Here is a 14220-nt window from a genome sequence, read left to right on the forward strand (position 1 = left end):
ACCACATCATCAACTTTAAGGGACATGGGCAGCTGTGAGGAGGAGGGTTTATTCTCCAGGTCTTTTAACCGTTTTCCAGAACTTCTTGGGGTTAGACCCACAGAGAGAGAACTGCTCCTTAAAGTAACTAACTTTGGCCTGATTATTTGTGAGGATAACATCAAGAAGAGTAGCCTTTTCTGAGTGTTTGGGAGTCAAACCTTATGGGATTGGTAATAATCTGAGAAAGATTTAGGGAGTCCCATTGCTTTAGGACTTGGTCAGGTGGTTTAAGCATGTCCCCAGTTTAGGTCACCTAGCAGGACAAATTCAAACTTGGTGTAAGGGGCCAGGAGAGAGCTTAGGGCAGGTAGGGTACAGGCAGGTGCTGATGGAGGACAAATAGCACCCAGCAACAGTCAACAAAGAGATATTGGAAAGTTTAATTCTTAAAACCAGAAAATCTATTTGACTGGGGACAGACTTGGAGACAACCGGGCTACATCAGAAAACATTCTCTACAACCTAGCTACACAACTCAATGTAAAAACAAAACTTGAAAGAACCCCACTTCCTTTTCTTTTTCTTAGGAAGAAAAATCAGCAGATGTGTTTTAAAACTTCTTGGCGCATTCATCCCATTAGCGGGATCATTTTCGTCAACATCCGCTGAATTGCAGAGTGCCAAATTCAAATTAAATCACAAAAAATATTTAATTTTCATGAAATCACAAGTGCAATATAGCAAAACACAGTTTAGCTTGTTGTTCATCAGATTTTAAAAAAGCTTTACAGCTAAAGCAAACTAAGAGTTTATTTAATGACATCTCTCTCAGCAGACAAAACATTACAAACAGCAAAGCAGCAAAGTAGATTGGTCACAAAAGTCAGAAAAGCAATAAAATGAATCTCTTACCTTTGATGATCTTCGGATGTTTGCACTCACGAGACTCCCAGTTACACAATAAATGTTCCTTTTATTATTATTATTTTTTTTTTTACATCCAAAAAACCTCCATTTGGTTGGCACGTTTTGTTCAGAAATCCACAGGCTCGAGCGGTCACGATGGGGCAGGGGGAAATTCCAAATATAGTATCCGTAAAGTTCGTAGAAACATGTCAAACGTTTTTATTTATTTTTTATAATCAATCCTCAGGTTGTTTTTACAATAAATGATCTATAATATTTCAACCGGACCGTAGCTTTTTCAATAGGAGAGAGAGAGAAAATGTCTGCTCTAAGCTGTTGCACATGCAAAACTCTGCTGGCACCCAGCCATTCACTGACCTGATGTGATCGTTCTCGCTCATTTTTCAGAATAAAAGGCTGAAACTATGTCAAAAGACTGTTCACACCATGTGGAAGCCATAGGGAAAGGAATCTGGTTGATATCCCTTTAAATGGAGGGAAGGCATGCAATGGAACAGGGAGCTTTCAAAATAAGAGGCACTTCCTATTTGGATTTTCCTCAGGTTTTCGCCTGCAATATCAGTTCTGTTATACTCACAGACAACATTGACAGTTTTGTAAACTTTAGAGTGTCTTCTATCCTAATCTGACAAATATATGCATATTATAGCTTCTATGCCTGAGAAATAGGCAGTTTCATTTGGGTACGTTTTTCATCCAAACATCAAAATACTGCCCCCTATAGTCAACAGGTTAAGGAGACATTGGGTTGAGGCAATGGTCAGGACATCCTTGAAACAGCAGAATCCTGTAAGCTGCCGAGGCTGAGCTGGCTGTGTCGTGTTCGCTCTCTCCCCAGCACAGCAATGGTGTGACAGATTGTGGTCTCGACTCTTCTGTTGTTAATGGGCCTCCCTGGCAAAGCTCCAACTCTCCCTGCTCACAGTCCCAACCCAATCAATTATTTTATGCTGTGCCCTCAAAACAAGGGTTCATCTGTGTAGTTTCCTGAAGAGTGTGACCACAAGTAATCTGTGTGCACCTTTCACATAGCCCCTAAAAACGAGCCGTCTAAAGAAAACACACTGTCTGTTCTGTGGGCTCTTTCTACAGACGAACGGATGGAAGGAGAGGGCAAGAAGAGGTAAAGGGGAAGAGGCGGTAATACAAACAATGTAAGGAGAAATGTCACAGCCAACTGCTAATATTTGTCAGGCCAACTGGAATATCAATGTCAAACAGGTGAACATACTGTACAATACCAGTCAAAATTTGGATACACCTACTCATGCAAGGGTTTTTCTTTATTTTTGATTATTTTCTACATTGTAGCATAATGGTGAAGACATCAAAACTATGAAATAACAAGTATGGTATCATGTAGTTACAAAAAATTATATATAATACATCAATAAAATCAATTTAGCCTCAAATAAATAATGAAACATGTTCAATTTGGTTTAAATAATTCAAAAACAAAGTGTTGGAGAAGAAAGTAAAAGTGCAATATGTGCCATGTAAGAAAGCTAACATTTAAGTTCCTTACTCAGAACATGAGAACATATGAAAGCTGGTGGTTCCTTTTAACATGAGTCTTCAATATTCCCAGGTCAGAAGTTTTAAGTTGTAGTTATTATAGGAATTATAGGACTATTTCCCTCTATACCATTTGTATTTCATTAACCTTTGACTATTGGATGTTCTTATAGGCACTTTATTATTGCCAGTGTAACAGTATAGCTTCCGTCCCTCTCCTCCCTCCACCCTGGGCTTGAACCAGAAACACAACAGCCACCCTCGAAGCAGCATTACCCATGCAGAGCAAGGGAAACAACCACAGGCTCAGAGCGAGTGACGTTTGAAATGCTATTAGCGCGCGCTAACTAGCCAGCCATTTCACTTCGGTTACACCAGCCTCATCTCGGGAGTTGACAGGCTTGAAGTCATAAACAGCGCAATGCTTGACGCACAACGAAGAGCTGCTGGCAGAACGCACTAAAGTGCTGTTTGAATGAATGTTTACGCGTCTGCTTCTGCCAAACACAGCTCAGTCAGATACTTATATACTTGTATGCTCAGTCAGATTATACGCAACGCAGGACACGCTAGATAATATCTAGTAATGTCATCAACCAAGTGTAGTTAACTAGTGATTATGATTGATTGTTTTTTATAAGATAAGTTTAATGCTAGCTAGCAACTTACCTTGGCTTACTGCATTCGCGTAACAGGCAGTCTCCTTGTGGAGTGCAACAAGAGGCAGGATGTTATTGTTGGACTAGTTAACTGTAAGGTTGCAAGATTGGATCCCCCCGAGCTGACAAGGTGAAAACCTATCGTTCTGCCCCTGAAAGAGGCAGTTAACCCACCGTTCCTAGGCCGCCATTGAAAATAAGAATGTGTTCTTAACTGACTTGCCTAGTTAAATAAAGATTAAATAAAAGGTGTCCAAAAATACCGATTTCCGATTGTTATGAAAACTTGAAATCGGCCCTAATTAAAATCGGCCATTCCGATTAATGGGTCAACCTCTAATCCAAACATCAATTGTTCAGAGGGGAATGCGTGAATCAGGCCTTCATCGTTAAATTGACGCAAAGAAACCACTACTAAAGGACACCAATAAGAAGAGACTTCCTTGGGCCAAGAAACACCAGCAATGGACATTAGACAAAGATTTTTGGTTCCAACCACCTAGTAGGTTGGAACCAGAGTAGGTGAACGGATGATTTCTGCATGTGTGGTTCCCACCGTGAAGAATGGAGGTGTGATGGTCCTTTGCTGGTGACACTGTCAGTGATTTATTTTGAATTCAAGGCACACTTAACCAGCATGGCTACCACAGCATTCTGCAGTGATAAGCCATCCCATCTTGCTTGCGCTTAGTGGGACTAATCATTTGTTTTTCAACAGGACAATGACCCAACAACTCCAGGCTGTGTACGGGCTATTTGACCAAGGAGAGTGACGGAGTGCTGCATCAGATGGCCTGGCCTCCACAATCACCCAACCCCAACCCAGATGGTTTGGGATGAGTTGGACCGCAGATTGATGGGAAAGCAGCCAATAAGTGCTCAGCGTATGTGGGAACTCCTTCAAGACTGTTGGAAAAGCATTCCAAGTGAAGCTGGTGGAGAGAATGCCAAGAGTGTGCAAAGCTGTCATCAAGGCAAAGGGTGCCTACTTTAACACTATTTTTGGTTACTACATGATTCCATGTGTGTTATTTCATAGTTTTGATGTCTTCACGATTATTCTACAATGTAGAAAATTGTAAAAAGAAACTATTGAATGAGTAGGTGTGTCCAAACTTGACTGGTACTGTATAAAGAAGCGGCTTACATGCAAATTTCAATAAAATGCCATTCTGTAAAACCTCTGAACAAGGTGTGTGTCTGTTCTTTTTCCTCCCATCTAGACGACTGGAATCGAACCAGACAACCTGGTATGAAGTAAAAAATGTCTGTTGGGCTTGGGAGGTATACTGGGGCCGTTGGAAAAAGCCACAGGATGGTATTTCAATACGGTCAATAGCGTTGAGACTTTTTCTTTTATGTTTTTTTAATACTTGTCGCTACGTTAAGTAAATACCTTCAGTCAATTTGTGCAATACGTTAGGAGATATAGAACATTGCGTTCTTCATTTCACCTGTCACATTATGAAGCTTATTGTTTGTATACAGCATGTGCCAGGTGATCTAATTACAGTATGGAATTCACAACAGTTGTGCATTTGGTTTGCTAATTTAGTATCTGGTTAGCTATCTAGCTAAGTGGTTAGCTTCTTCTAAAATCAAGCATTCGCTTGGTAACAGCAGAGAAACCCTTCCTGAATTAACAGCCTTGCTGGCTAATATTTGTTTTGTGCATACAGCAAACAGTGTAGCATTTTTTTGTTACTTGTATAGTTTAGGTCAGAAAATGTGCTCATTAGCATTTGGTTAGCATTCTCTATGAGATTTTACATGTACTTGTTAGCATTGGATTACAGAGTATTAGTGGGGTTTGAAAACAGCACCTCGTGTGTTCAGTGTCGGTATTACTGAATATTCCGGAATGGTATGACAATCTGGATACTGCCAAAGTCTAATGTCTACTGGTTGACAAATATATATATATATTTTTTTAATCGGGTGATACTGATCATAGCGATCTTTACACCACCGTTATCGATAAATAATAAACTAAATAAATTATTCTAATCTGAGCACTTCAATTTATTTAAATTATTTTCATTTTTCAAATGTATGCAATTACATTTTAAAGTGTCTTTGAAGAGACGTTTTCACTTGGAGCTAAATTTGTGTGTTAAGGGAATTTTTATCAATGATGACTAATTATGTATACATTTCAAATCAGGACTGACTAATCAGAATACTATTATGTTACTGTATATGTACTAATCAGAATACTATTATGTTACTGTATATGTATGAATTTTCTTTCTTAATCCTAGTACTGAATATAATGTGTGTAAATATAATCAAGAATTAGAACAATGACTGTCTGTTCCTTGGTAGAAATGAATGAACTATATCTTCAGACTGGCTAGAATGCTTATCTACACAGGAAGACCGTGGCTCAGTCATAAATTATATTAAATTGGTAGGGAGACGATGTGGGAAGGCTTGAGATACTGCCTTTGTACCAGGGTGGGAGAAGAGACGGGACAGTTCGAAAACTACTGACGTCATTTTCAGTTTATAACCTGCGGTAAACTGTATCGTGTTCAGTACTCTCGTGAATAAAGGCTGCTGTTTGACTTTAGACTGGGCTCTGTCCATTTCTATAAAATAAGGGTCATACAAATCCTTATGAATTGACAGTGTTTAATTTTAATTGGGTATTAAAACAGAGGAATTAAATTCCTGTAACATTGTGATACATTTTTTTGAAAATAAATAAATAAATAATCTTTTTTTTATTTTTACATCTCATATCTGAAAAACTATGTGTCGGCCAATAAATTGCAACCAGTGTAGCCTCCCAAATATAAGTATTGTATCAGACCCAAAAATCCCATATATGTCAAGCGATACTTACATTGTAGGTCTCCAGCTTGACTCTGTTGCGGAAGATGAACGTGTGGAAGTTGGCCTGCTGAAAGATCTCCTCGAAGGCAGCTTCATTCTGCATGAAAATTAACAAAATGTGATCAATTTAACTTTAATGACATTTCAAAAAAACTTGGCTTGTTTCCATTAAAAAGCCATTGTTTTAATCAAGATGGGAAGAGGCTTTGATTTAGGACCTGCCATCTTTTTTTAAATGTATTTTTTTCATGTAGGCTATATGAGAGCCTAAAGAGACCACAGGGCACAGCAGCCTGTTCATGCAGAGCAGAGGTAGCTGGAGCTGGTCGCCTGGGGTTCAGCACCTCCCCAGGCCCTTTCCTCTGACCAGGCAGACAAGGAGGCAGACGGGTGGGAGAGTAAGGCTCACCGAGTCTTTGAGTTGCCCTAGGTAAGCAGCATTCTGTCCCAGGATGGCTTCAGCACTCTCCTGGAAGCAGGTCACCCACTGGTTGTCCCCGTAGTCTGCTATGTTGGCCTGCAGGACGAGAGGAGGAACATAGAGACAGACACATGGTAGGAGTGAGTACTGGGGAAAGTCAAAGGGAGAGGGAAAGGTCATCTGGGCTTTATTGATCATAGGTTGCAACACACATGGCACCTATTTCCCTTTATAGTGCACCTACTTTTGACCAGAGTGCAATGGGCCCTGGTCAAAAGAAGTGCGCCGCACAGGGTGCCATTTGGACGCAGGCAGAGTCTATTTAAAAGGTAGGCTTCTCAGGGATTTGGTACTTTGGTTTATTGTTGTGTATGATGTCACGTTGCTACTGAATAATCAATGTATTGTCAATTGCACAAGTTTATATTGCTGGGAAAATCATTATTATAGAACTCTTCTGTTCTATACATTTGACAGGCAGGGACTTCAAACACCAGAAGATCCAAGGTGTACGTGTGATGTGAGCTGCGCGCAATGGTAGCATATTCACAGCTTATGTTCCAGCTCTGTTGAGAAAAGCAATATGCTGACTGGCGAGAGGTGCAAAACAAAAGGCACTTATTTTAGATGTCTGGCTGCAAGAGCTTGTTTGCTGACTAAATAAGGTAGTATTTGAATGCTGCTATTTTAAACAAGCAGAGACAAAATGCCTCAGCATCGAGCAACAGCATTGAGGGGAAAATAGAGCAATTAACGCAACATAATCCTGACTTACACCCAACAAAACAAATGAAAATGAATCCTAAATAGCCAGCCACTATTTGACGCTTGCAGCAGCGACAGCAGAATGGATTAAATAATAATCTTCTTCAAACATGACTGTAAAGAGATCTGATGGAGAGTTAGTTAAGCACTGTGAGAGAAGAAGCACCATAAGGGAGACTGGCTGGAGGCCTATGAGAAAGAGAAGAGCAAAAGAAAGGAGAAAGAGCTAAAGGGAAAGAGCACACGAAAGAGAGCAAGAAAGAACGAGCGAAAGAAAGGAGGGGTGAATGAGAGAGCAAGAGTGAAAGGAAGAACAAAGACAGAAAGCAAACGTGTGCGTGCCAGAGAGAAAGAGAGAGAGAGAAAGAGCGAAAGGGAAAGAGCACACGAAAGAGAGCAAGAAAGAACGAGCGAAAGAAAAGAGGGGTGAAAGAGAGAGAAAGAGAGAAAGAGTCATGAGAAGCAGTAGATGAGTCCCCCAGAGAAAACCCTCAGCCACAGCCAAACCCATAACCACAGCAGCCACAGCCCCCACCCTCAGGGACCTGTGAGGATAGGAGAGAATGAAAAGAGGCCTAGGGGACAGGGTGAGGAGAGGGCAGGTACCCTGTAACAGTGAGGGTGAATGGGGTGGCAGAGTGGGACTCAGCGTGTGTGTGTATGCGCACGTGTGTGTCTGTGTGTGTGTCCTCTTTGTGACTGGGAGGTCAGAGAGTTTAGACAGACAGAGGTAAGTCACTCACAGAGAGGATGAGTCGGTACTTGAAGTTGGGGAACTCTTTGTCACACTTCTCACAGCGGAACATGCCGTTCTGCTGGTCCACCACCTTCTTACTGCAGTCCTGACTAGGGCACGCCTGGTACAGACAGTTCTCCTTACGGATGTACACTATGGTGGCGATGCAGCTGAAGTAGTCTGCCTGGAGGGACAAACACACAACATTCCTGAACATACTTCTTAGTTGTTTTAAAAATGTGTACACCAGATGTTTTGTGGAAGACCATATTGCAATACATGAAGCTGAAGTGGCCTTCCTGGACACAAACACAAAACATAACAGAATTTTTCTGTCAATCGTTCTGAAGCGTAGATATTTTGTGGCAGGCAATATTGTAATGGACAATATGTGCAGGCTTGGTCCATGATTTCTATGTAAAGGTTGATGCCATTACATTACACGGCGCAGAACTAACAACAGAAGCATAAAGAGCAGATCTGAGAGAACATCAACAAAAATATTCAAACTGTATTAAAGAGAAACATTACTGCAGTGGGATGAAAAAAGTACAAATCAACTGCAATCTGCATAGCATAGCTCCAAACACAAATGCAAAACAGCAAAGGCAGGCTGCCTACTTTCAACCAGGGCTTATAGGCAATACCACATGGTAATATCTCATTATGTAAACACACGAGAACCTCTGAGGCCAAGCGCCTTCATCAGTCAGTCATTATGATTCATCCAGAGGACAAAACAGGGTGTGCTCTTTAAAAAAAATCATAACACTTCCTTACACCCCAGGAAGAGTTGCTGCTGTCTTGGCAGCAGCTAATGGGTACCCATAATAATAAAAAATAAAGACCTACAGTAGGATTACAATGGGTGGAATTTTAATAACCTGGACATCCTGACTCATATTCATGGAGGGGAACATTGCCTGGCGTACCGAAAGGAAAGTAGGGGACAGGAAACAGGACATTTCTGCATGGTGCACTTCATTGTTCACAATCTAGACGGAGGCCCCAGGCAAAATCTTAACCTCCAGTTTTTGAAGGAAATACATTTGGAGGATTAAATCACTTCGAACTCAACATTTAAATGTCCTGGAAAATAGCGGTACATTTTGCGACTAAAGACAACCTTCCAGCTAGCTGACCACCAATTTTAATTTATGTAAGTTAGGTTCAGAGTTTTCCAAAAAGAGATATATATGATAACTATACACACACGTCTTTTCAGTTCACTGCAGCTAGCAACTGGAACGAGCTGCAACAAACACTCAAACTGGACAGTTTTGTCTCAATCTCTTCAAAGACTCAATCATGGACACTCTTACTGACAGTTACGGCTGCTTTGCGTGATGTATTGTTGTCGCTACCTTCTTTCCCTTTGTGCTGTTGTCTGTGCCCAATAATGTTTGTACCATGTTTTGTGCTGCTACCGTGTTCTCATGTAGCTACCATGCTGTGTTGTCATGTGTTGCTGCCTTGCTATGTTGTCGTCTTAGGTCTCTCTTAATGTAATGTCTCGTCGTGATGTGTGTTTTGTCAGATATATATATATTATCTCTAGATAGATAGAGATTATTTATATATATATATATATATATATATATATATATATATATATATATATATATATATATATATATATATATATATATATATATATATATATATATATATATATATATATATATATATATATATATATATATATATATATATATATATATATATATATATATATATATATATATATATATATATATATTATTATCCCAGCCCCCATCCCCGCAGGAGGTTTTTTGCCTTTTGGTAGGCAATCATTGTAAATAAGAATTGATTTGTTCTTAACTGACTTGCCTAGTAGAATAAAGGTTAAATGAATAAAAATAAATACACATTTTGTGGGACAAGCTGTATATTATAACAGACCACATATCATTTAATATCCAACTTTTACCTAAATTATTCATACTCATGTATATGTTAGTATTACATTTATCTACTTTCTCAAAACACAAGATTAATCTGTAAAACAAATTAATCAAGTTAATAACTCTGAAATTAACGAGTCACTCACCACAGAGAGAGAGAGGGAGAGATGAGACCGATGAAAAATGTTCCTCCTGATTCCCCCCCCCCTCCTGTCTTTGTCACAAGGCTTTACATACGCAGGCAGTGTCAAGGAATCGGGAGGGAGCGGGCTGTGGACGGGGTTAGCCATTTGCTGTCGAGAGGGCAAGCCGATGTTGTGGAAATTTGAGATTGTGACAGAGACTTTGTGACAGGGACAATTAATTGCTGCTGACTTGTGGAGGGCCTTCAGAGGGCCGACCTTGTGACCTTGTGCTCCACGGGCTGAGCAGGAGCGGTACCAGGAGAGGACAGACTGTGCTTGAGTCAGCTCCTCATTTCAGACACTACAGGCTGAACTAGAGCCCTGGGTCACACCTCTACCTTCCTCTCTCCTAGTGCCAAGAGAAATTGCCTTAACCCAACAGGATAGTCTGGAGGACTCTAATGAAGGTCAAGGGAACTAGTGAATCAGCAATGCTAATACTGGTTAGCAAATAGTGCCAACAGCCTACTCTACAATGAGATGGTGAGTATGTTTATATGCACACTAATAATTCTATATTAAACCGATCATGGCAGTAGGCAGAGTATTGAAACAGTAATGTAAACACCTTACTCTGCTTATCTTAAAAATCGACAGAAGGCCAAAATCGAAGTAAGCATAGGGCGATTAAAACACTTGGATTTCTGAACAATCTTGCAAATGATTAAGACATGTAAATGGCTTAATTGGCGTTCCAGTGGTGTATTTGATCTGTGCCAGCACCGGTAGCACAAGCCTCCCTCTTATGTGTGAGTGAAGTGAGTTCAGAAAAAACTGAAAGCATGCATCTTAGAAATATTTCTCACATACAAACATTACATGTTCGAACTCAGAACCAAAAAGATGTCGCAAAAATAACATGGTCCCTGTGGTAGAATATTTATTTCATTGGCGATTTCCTGAATTTATCAAAAGTCCCATCAGGAAGCAAGATGTCAGAAGGGTCCATGTAAACACGATTATTAGGGAAATTGTTGTTCTTGCAAGTAAACGTTTTAAACTATTATATTAATCTGACTAACCACAATAATGGCATTACTGCAGTGCATGTAACCTACAGAATCTACTGTACAATGTGAGGGGAGTGTCAAGTAACTGGTTAGCCTATAAAGGTGTCAATACACTCTACAATGTGAGGGGAGTGTCAAGTAACTGGTTAGCCTAAATTAAATCAAATCAAATTTTACTTAACCAACAATGCAGTTCAAGAAATAAAGTTGAGAAAATATTGACTAAAACTAAAGTAAAAAATAATATAAAAAGTAACAGAAAATACCAATAACGAGGCTAGATACAGGGGCTACCGGGACACCGAGTCAGTGTGCGGGGGTACAGGTTAGTTGAGGTAATTTGTGTAGGTAGGGGTAAAATTAATATGCATAGATAATAAACAGTGACTATCAGCAGCGTAAAAACAAAGGAGGGGGTCAACCAAATGCATGCTCTTCAACCGTTTGTTGCCCGCACCTGCCCGCCCAACCAGCATCACTATTCTGGACGGTTCTGACTTAGAATATGTGGACAACTACAAATACCTAGGTGTCTGGATAGACTGTAAACTCTCCTTCCAAACTCATATTAAACATCTCCAATCCAAAATTAAATCTAGAATCGGCTTCCTACTTCGCAACAAAGCATCCTTCACTCACGCCGCCAACATACCCTCGTAAAACTGACTATTCTACCGATCCTCGACGATGTAATTTACAAAATGACTTCCAATACTCTACTCTGCAAACTGGATGCAGTCTATCTCAATGCCATCCGTTTTGTCACCAAAGCCCCTTACACCACGTAATTACCACTGTAATTACTTCGCTACTATGGCCTATTTCTTGCCTTACCTCCTCACGTCACTTGCACACACTGTATATTTTCTTTTTTTTCTTCTATTGTGTTATTGACTGTACGCTTGTTTATTCCATGTGTAACTCTGTGTTGTTGTTTGTGTCGCACTGCTTTGCTTTATCTTGGCCAGGTAGCAGTTGTAAATGAGGACTTGTTCTCAACTAGCTTACCTGGTTAAATGAAGGTGAAATAAAAATTATTTTGACAGGGTAGGAACCAAAGTGATGTTCCGTGTTTCCTAGGTGGACCCTATATTCTTTGGCTACATTAAATCTTTATTCATATAGAAAACATATTCATGCTTCGCCTATTCCTCTTTGATTTAGAAGACTGTTAGCTAGCCAGCGATTAGCATTAGTGGCTAACACGATTTAGGTTAACTTGCTAAGAAAATACAAACTAGCTGTTTGCAGATCTAAGAAACACAAACTAATATTGTAATTATAGAACGCTTGTGGATTTATATTAAAATCAAAGTGGAAACAACATCGTTGTCATCAACATTGTTGCATGTGCTGCATTGACCATGCAGACTGAACTCAAGTGTCTCGTGGTCAAGCAAATGCCCTCCTTGAATGACAGGGGGTGGGACTAGGTCTGTGTGGAAAGCGGCGTGGAGAGAGAGCGGAGAGGGATGACTCAAGTAGCGGAGTCAACTATACAAATGTACATTACACACGGTGTATCACATTTAACAAACCAAACATTCAAATATCGTTATAGAAGGTAAAGTAAAAACCCAAACCGGTCCGTGCATCAATACCGGTATATAGTAAAATACGGTATAGCTTCCCAGCCCCATCCTACCTCTGTCCTGGGCTTGCGCACTATCCTCTCCATCCTCACCTCCCTCCCAGTGCTGTTCTAACCCAAGGACTCTCCTCAGACAACATCAGTCAAATAAATCTAATTCAAATCCTCTCGTCCCTCTTACTTACTCCAATACGGAGGTTATAAATCAAGGCCCAGGATAAATTACTATAGCTTTATATTCCAAATATCAAAGGAAAAATCATTTTCCATAACCATAGATTAATTATCCACCTTTTCACCCTTCCTCCATTTCCATAAAATGTAAATAAGAAGCTGAAATTACAAGCACATTTATTACTTGACTTATCTGAGTGCAACCACTTCATTACCAAGCTGAATGAATGGAGCCCTTCTTCTCTTCACAATCAATATGGGAGACAAATGTGACTTCACATTAAGCATATACCTAGGTAGGGAGAGGGATGCAGAGGACACCTAATGTTGGTGATTAATGATGGAGAACATCAGAACACCATAGGGTTGCATCCCAAATGGCACCCTACTCCTTATTCAGCACTCTACTTTTGACCACGTCCCATATGGCAGAGTGCCATTGGGCCCTGGACTAAAGTAGAGCACTATATAGGGAACATGGTCACATTTTGGACACAAACAAGCCAGCATTCTGCTTTAAAAACAAGCTCGGGAACCAGCAACGCAGTCATTTAATGAGTCGCTCTGATTACAAATATTTAACATAATGACTGTCAGCCAAGACAAGAGAATCCTGCTCCATAGTGACTGAGATGCTGTATGGTATGCTGCCTGCTGTCTGTTGGATCCACAATGCAGGTTGGTCTACCTCACACTTTTTTAAATAAATGATGGCTTGTATTCAATATTGTCTTCAGGTTGTCTTCGAATATTCTTGCTTCGAATCAAGTCAACAAAGAAAAGCATGTAGATCCTTATTATATTTGACAATATTTGGATGTACATGTGTTTATCTACATAAAAGTATGTGTGCGTGCGTGCCGTATGTGTGCGTGCGTGCCGTATGTGTGCGTGCGTATCAAACCTTGTCTCCATGTCCGAGGTGCTCCGTCTTGATGTCAGTCAGGGTCTTCCAGTTGGTGTTCCCTCCTCCTCCTCCACCTGTCCTCGCCTCCGTCAGAGACTGGCCATCCATAGAGTGGCCCTCCTGGTCATACCTGGACGAACACACACACACACACACACACACACACACACACACACACACACACCCCACCTTGGTCAACATCAAATCTAATTTATTTATAAAGCCCCCCCCCCCTTTTTTTTTACATCAGCAGATGTCAAAGTGCTATACAGAAACCCAGCCTAAAACCACAAACATGTCACTGCAGAAACAACCCCATCAATCACAATAGAAGAGACAAAGTGTAATACATAGAGGTGCCCCGCAGACCACTGCCTTGTAGCCTCGTGCCCTGCGGACCACTGCCTTGTAGCCTCGTGCCCTGCGGACCACTGCCTTGTAGCCTCGTGCCCTGCGGACCACTGCCTTGTAGCCTCGTGCCCTGCGGACCACTGCCTTGTAGCCTCGTGCCCTGCGGACCACTGCCTTGTAGCCTCGTGCCCTGCGGACCACTGCCTTGTAGCCTCGTGCCCTGCGGACCACTGC

The 14220-nt window shown here is 40.8% G+C and overlaps 1 protein-coding gene across 2 annotated transcripts in view; it reads right to left on the bottom strand.

Annotated features, from left to right (window-relative positions):
• rpa1 (replication protein A1) overlaps positions 1-14220 on the bottom strand; it is a 56466-nt gene that overhangs the window by 13972 nt on the left and 28274 nt on the right. For both annotated transcript variants that reach the window (XM_020508084.2, XM_020508085.2), the window contains 4 exons: positions 13633-13765; positions 7851-8027; positions 6331-6438; positions 5932-6018 (listed from right to left, as the gene is read on the bottom strand). In XM_020508084.2, coding sequence (XP_020363673.1) covers positions 5932-6018; positions 6331-6438; positions 7851-8027; positions 13633-13765 — 505 coding nt within the window. The remainder of the gene's footprint in view (positions 1-5931; positions 6019-6330; positions 6439-7850; positions 8028-13632; positions 13766-14220) is intronic.

This window comes from Oncorhynchus kisutch, linkage group LG18 (assembly GCF_002021735.2).
Source record: "Oncorhynchus kisutch isolate 150728-3 linkage group LG18, Okis_V2, whole genome shotgun sequence".
In the NCBI taxonomy this organism is placed as follows: Eukaryota; Metazoa; Chordata; class Actinopteri; order Salmoniformes; family Salmonidae; genus Oncorhynchus; species Oncorhynchus kisutch.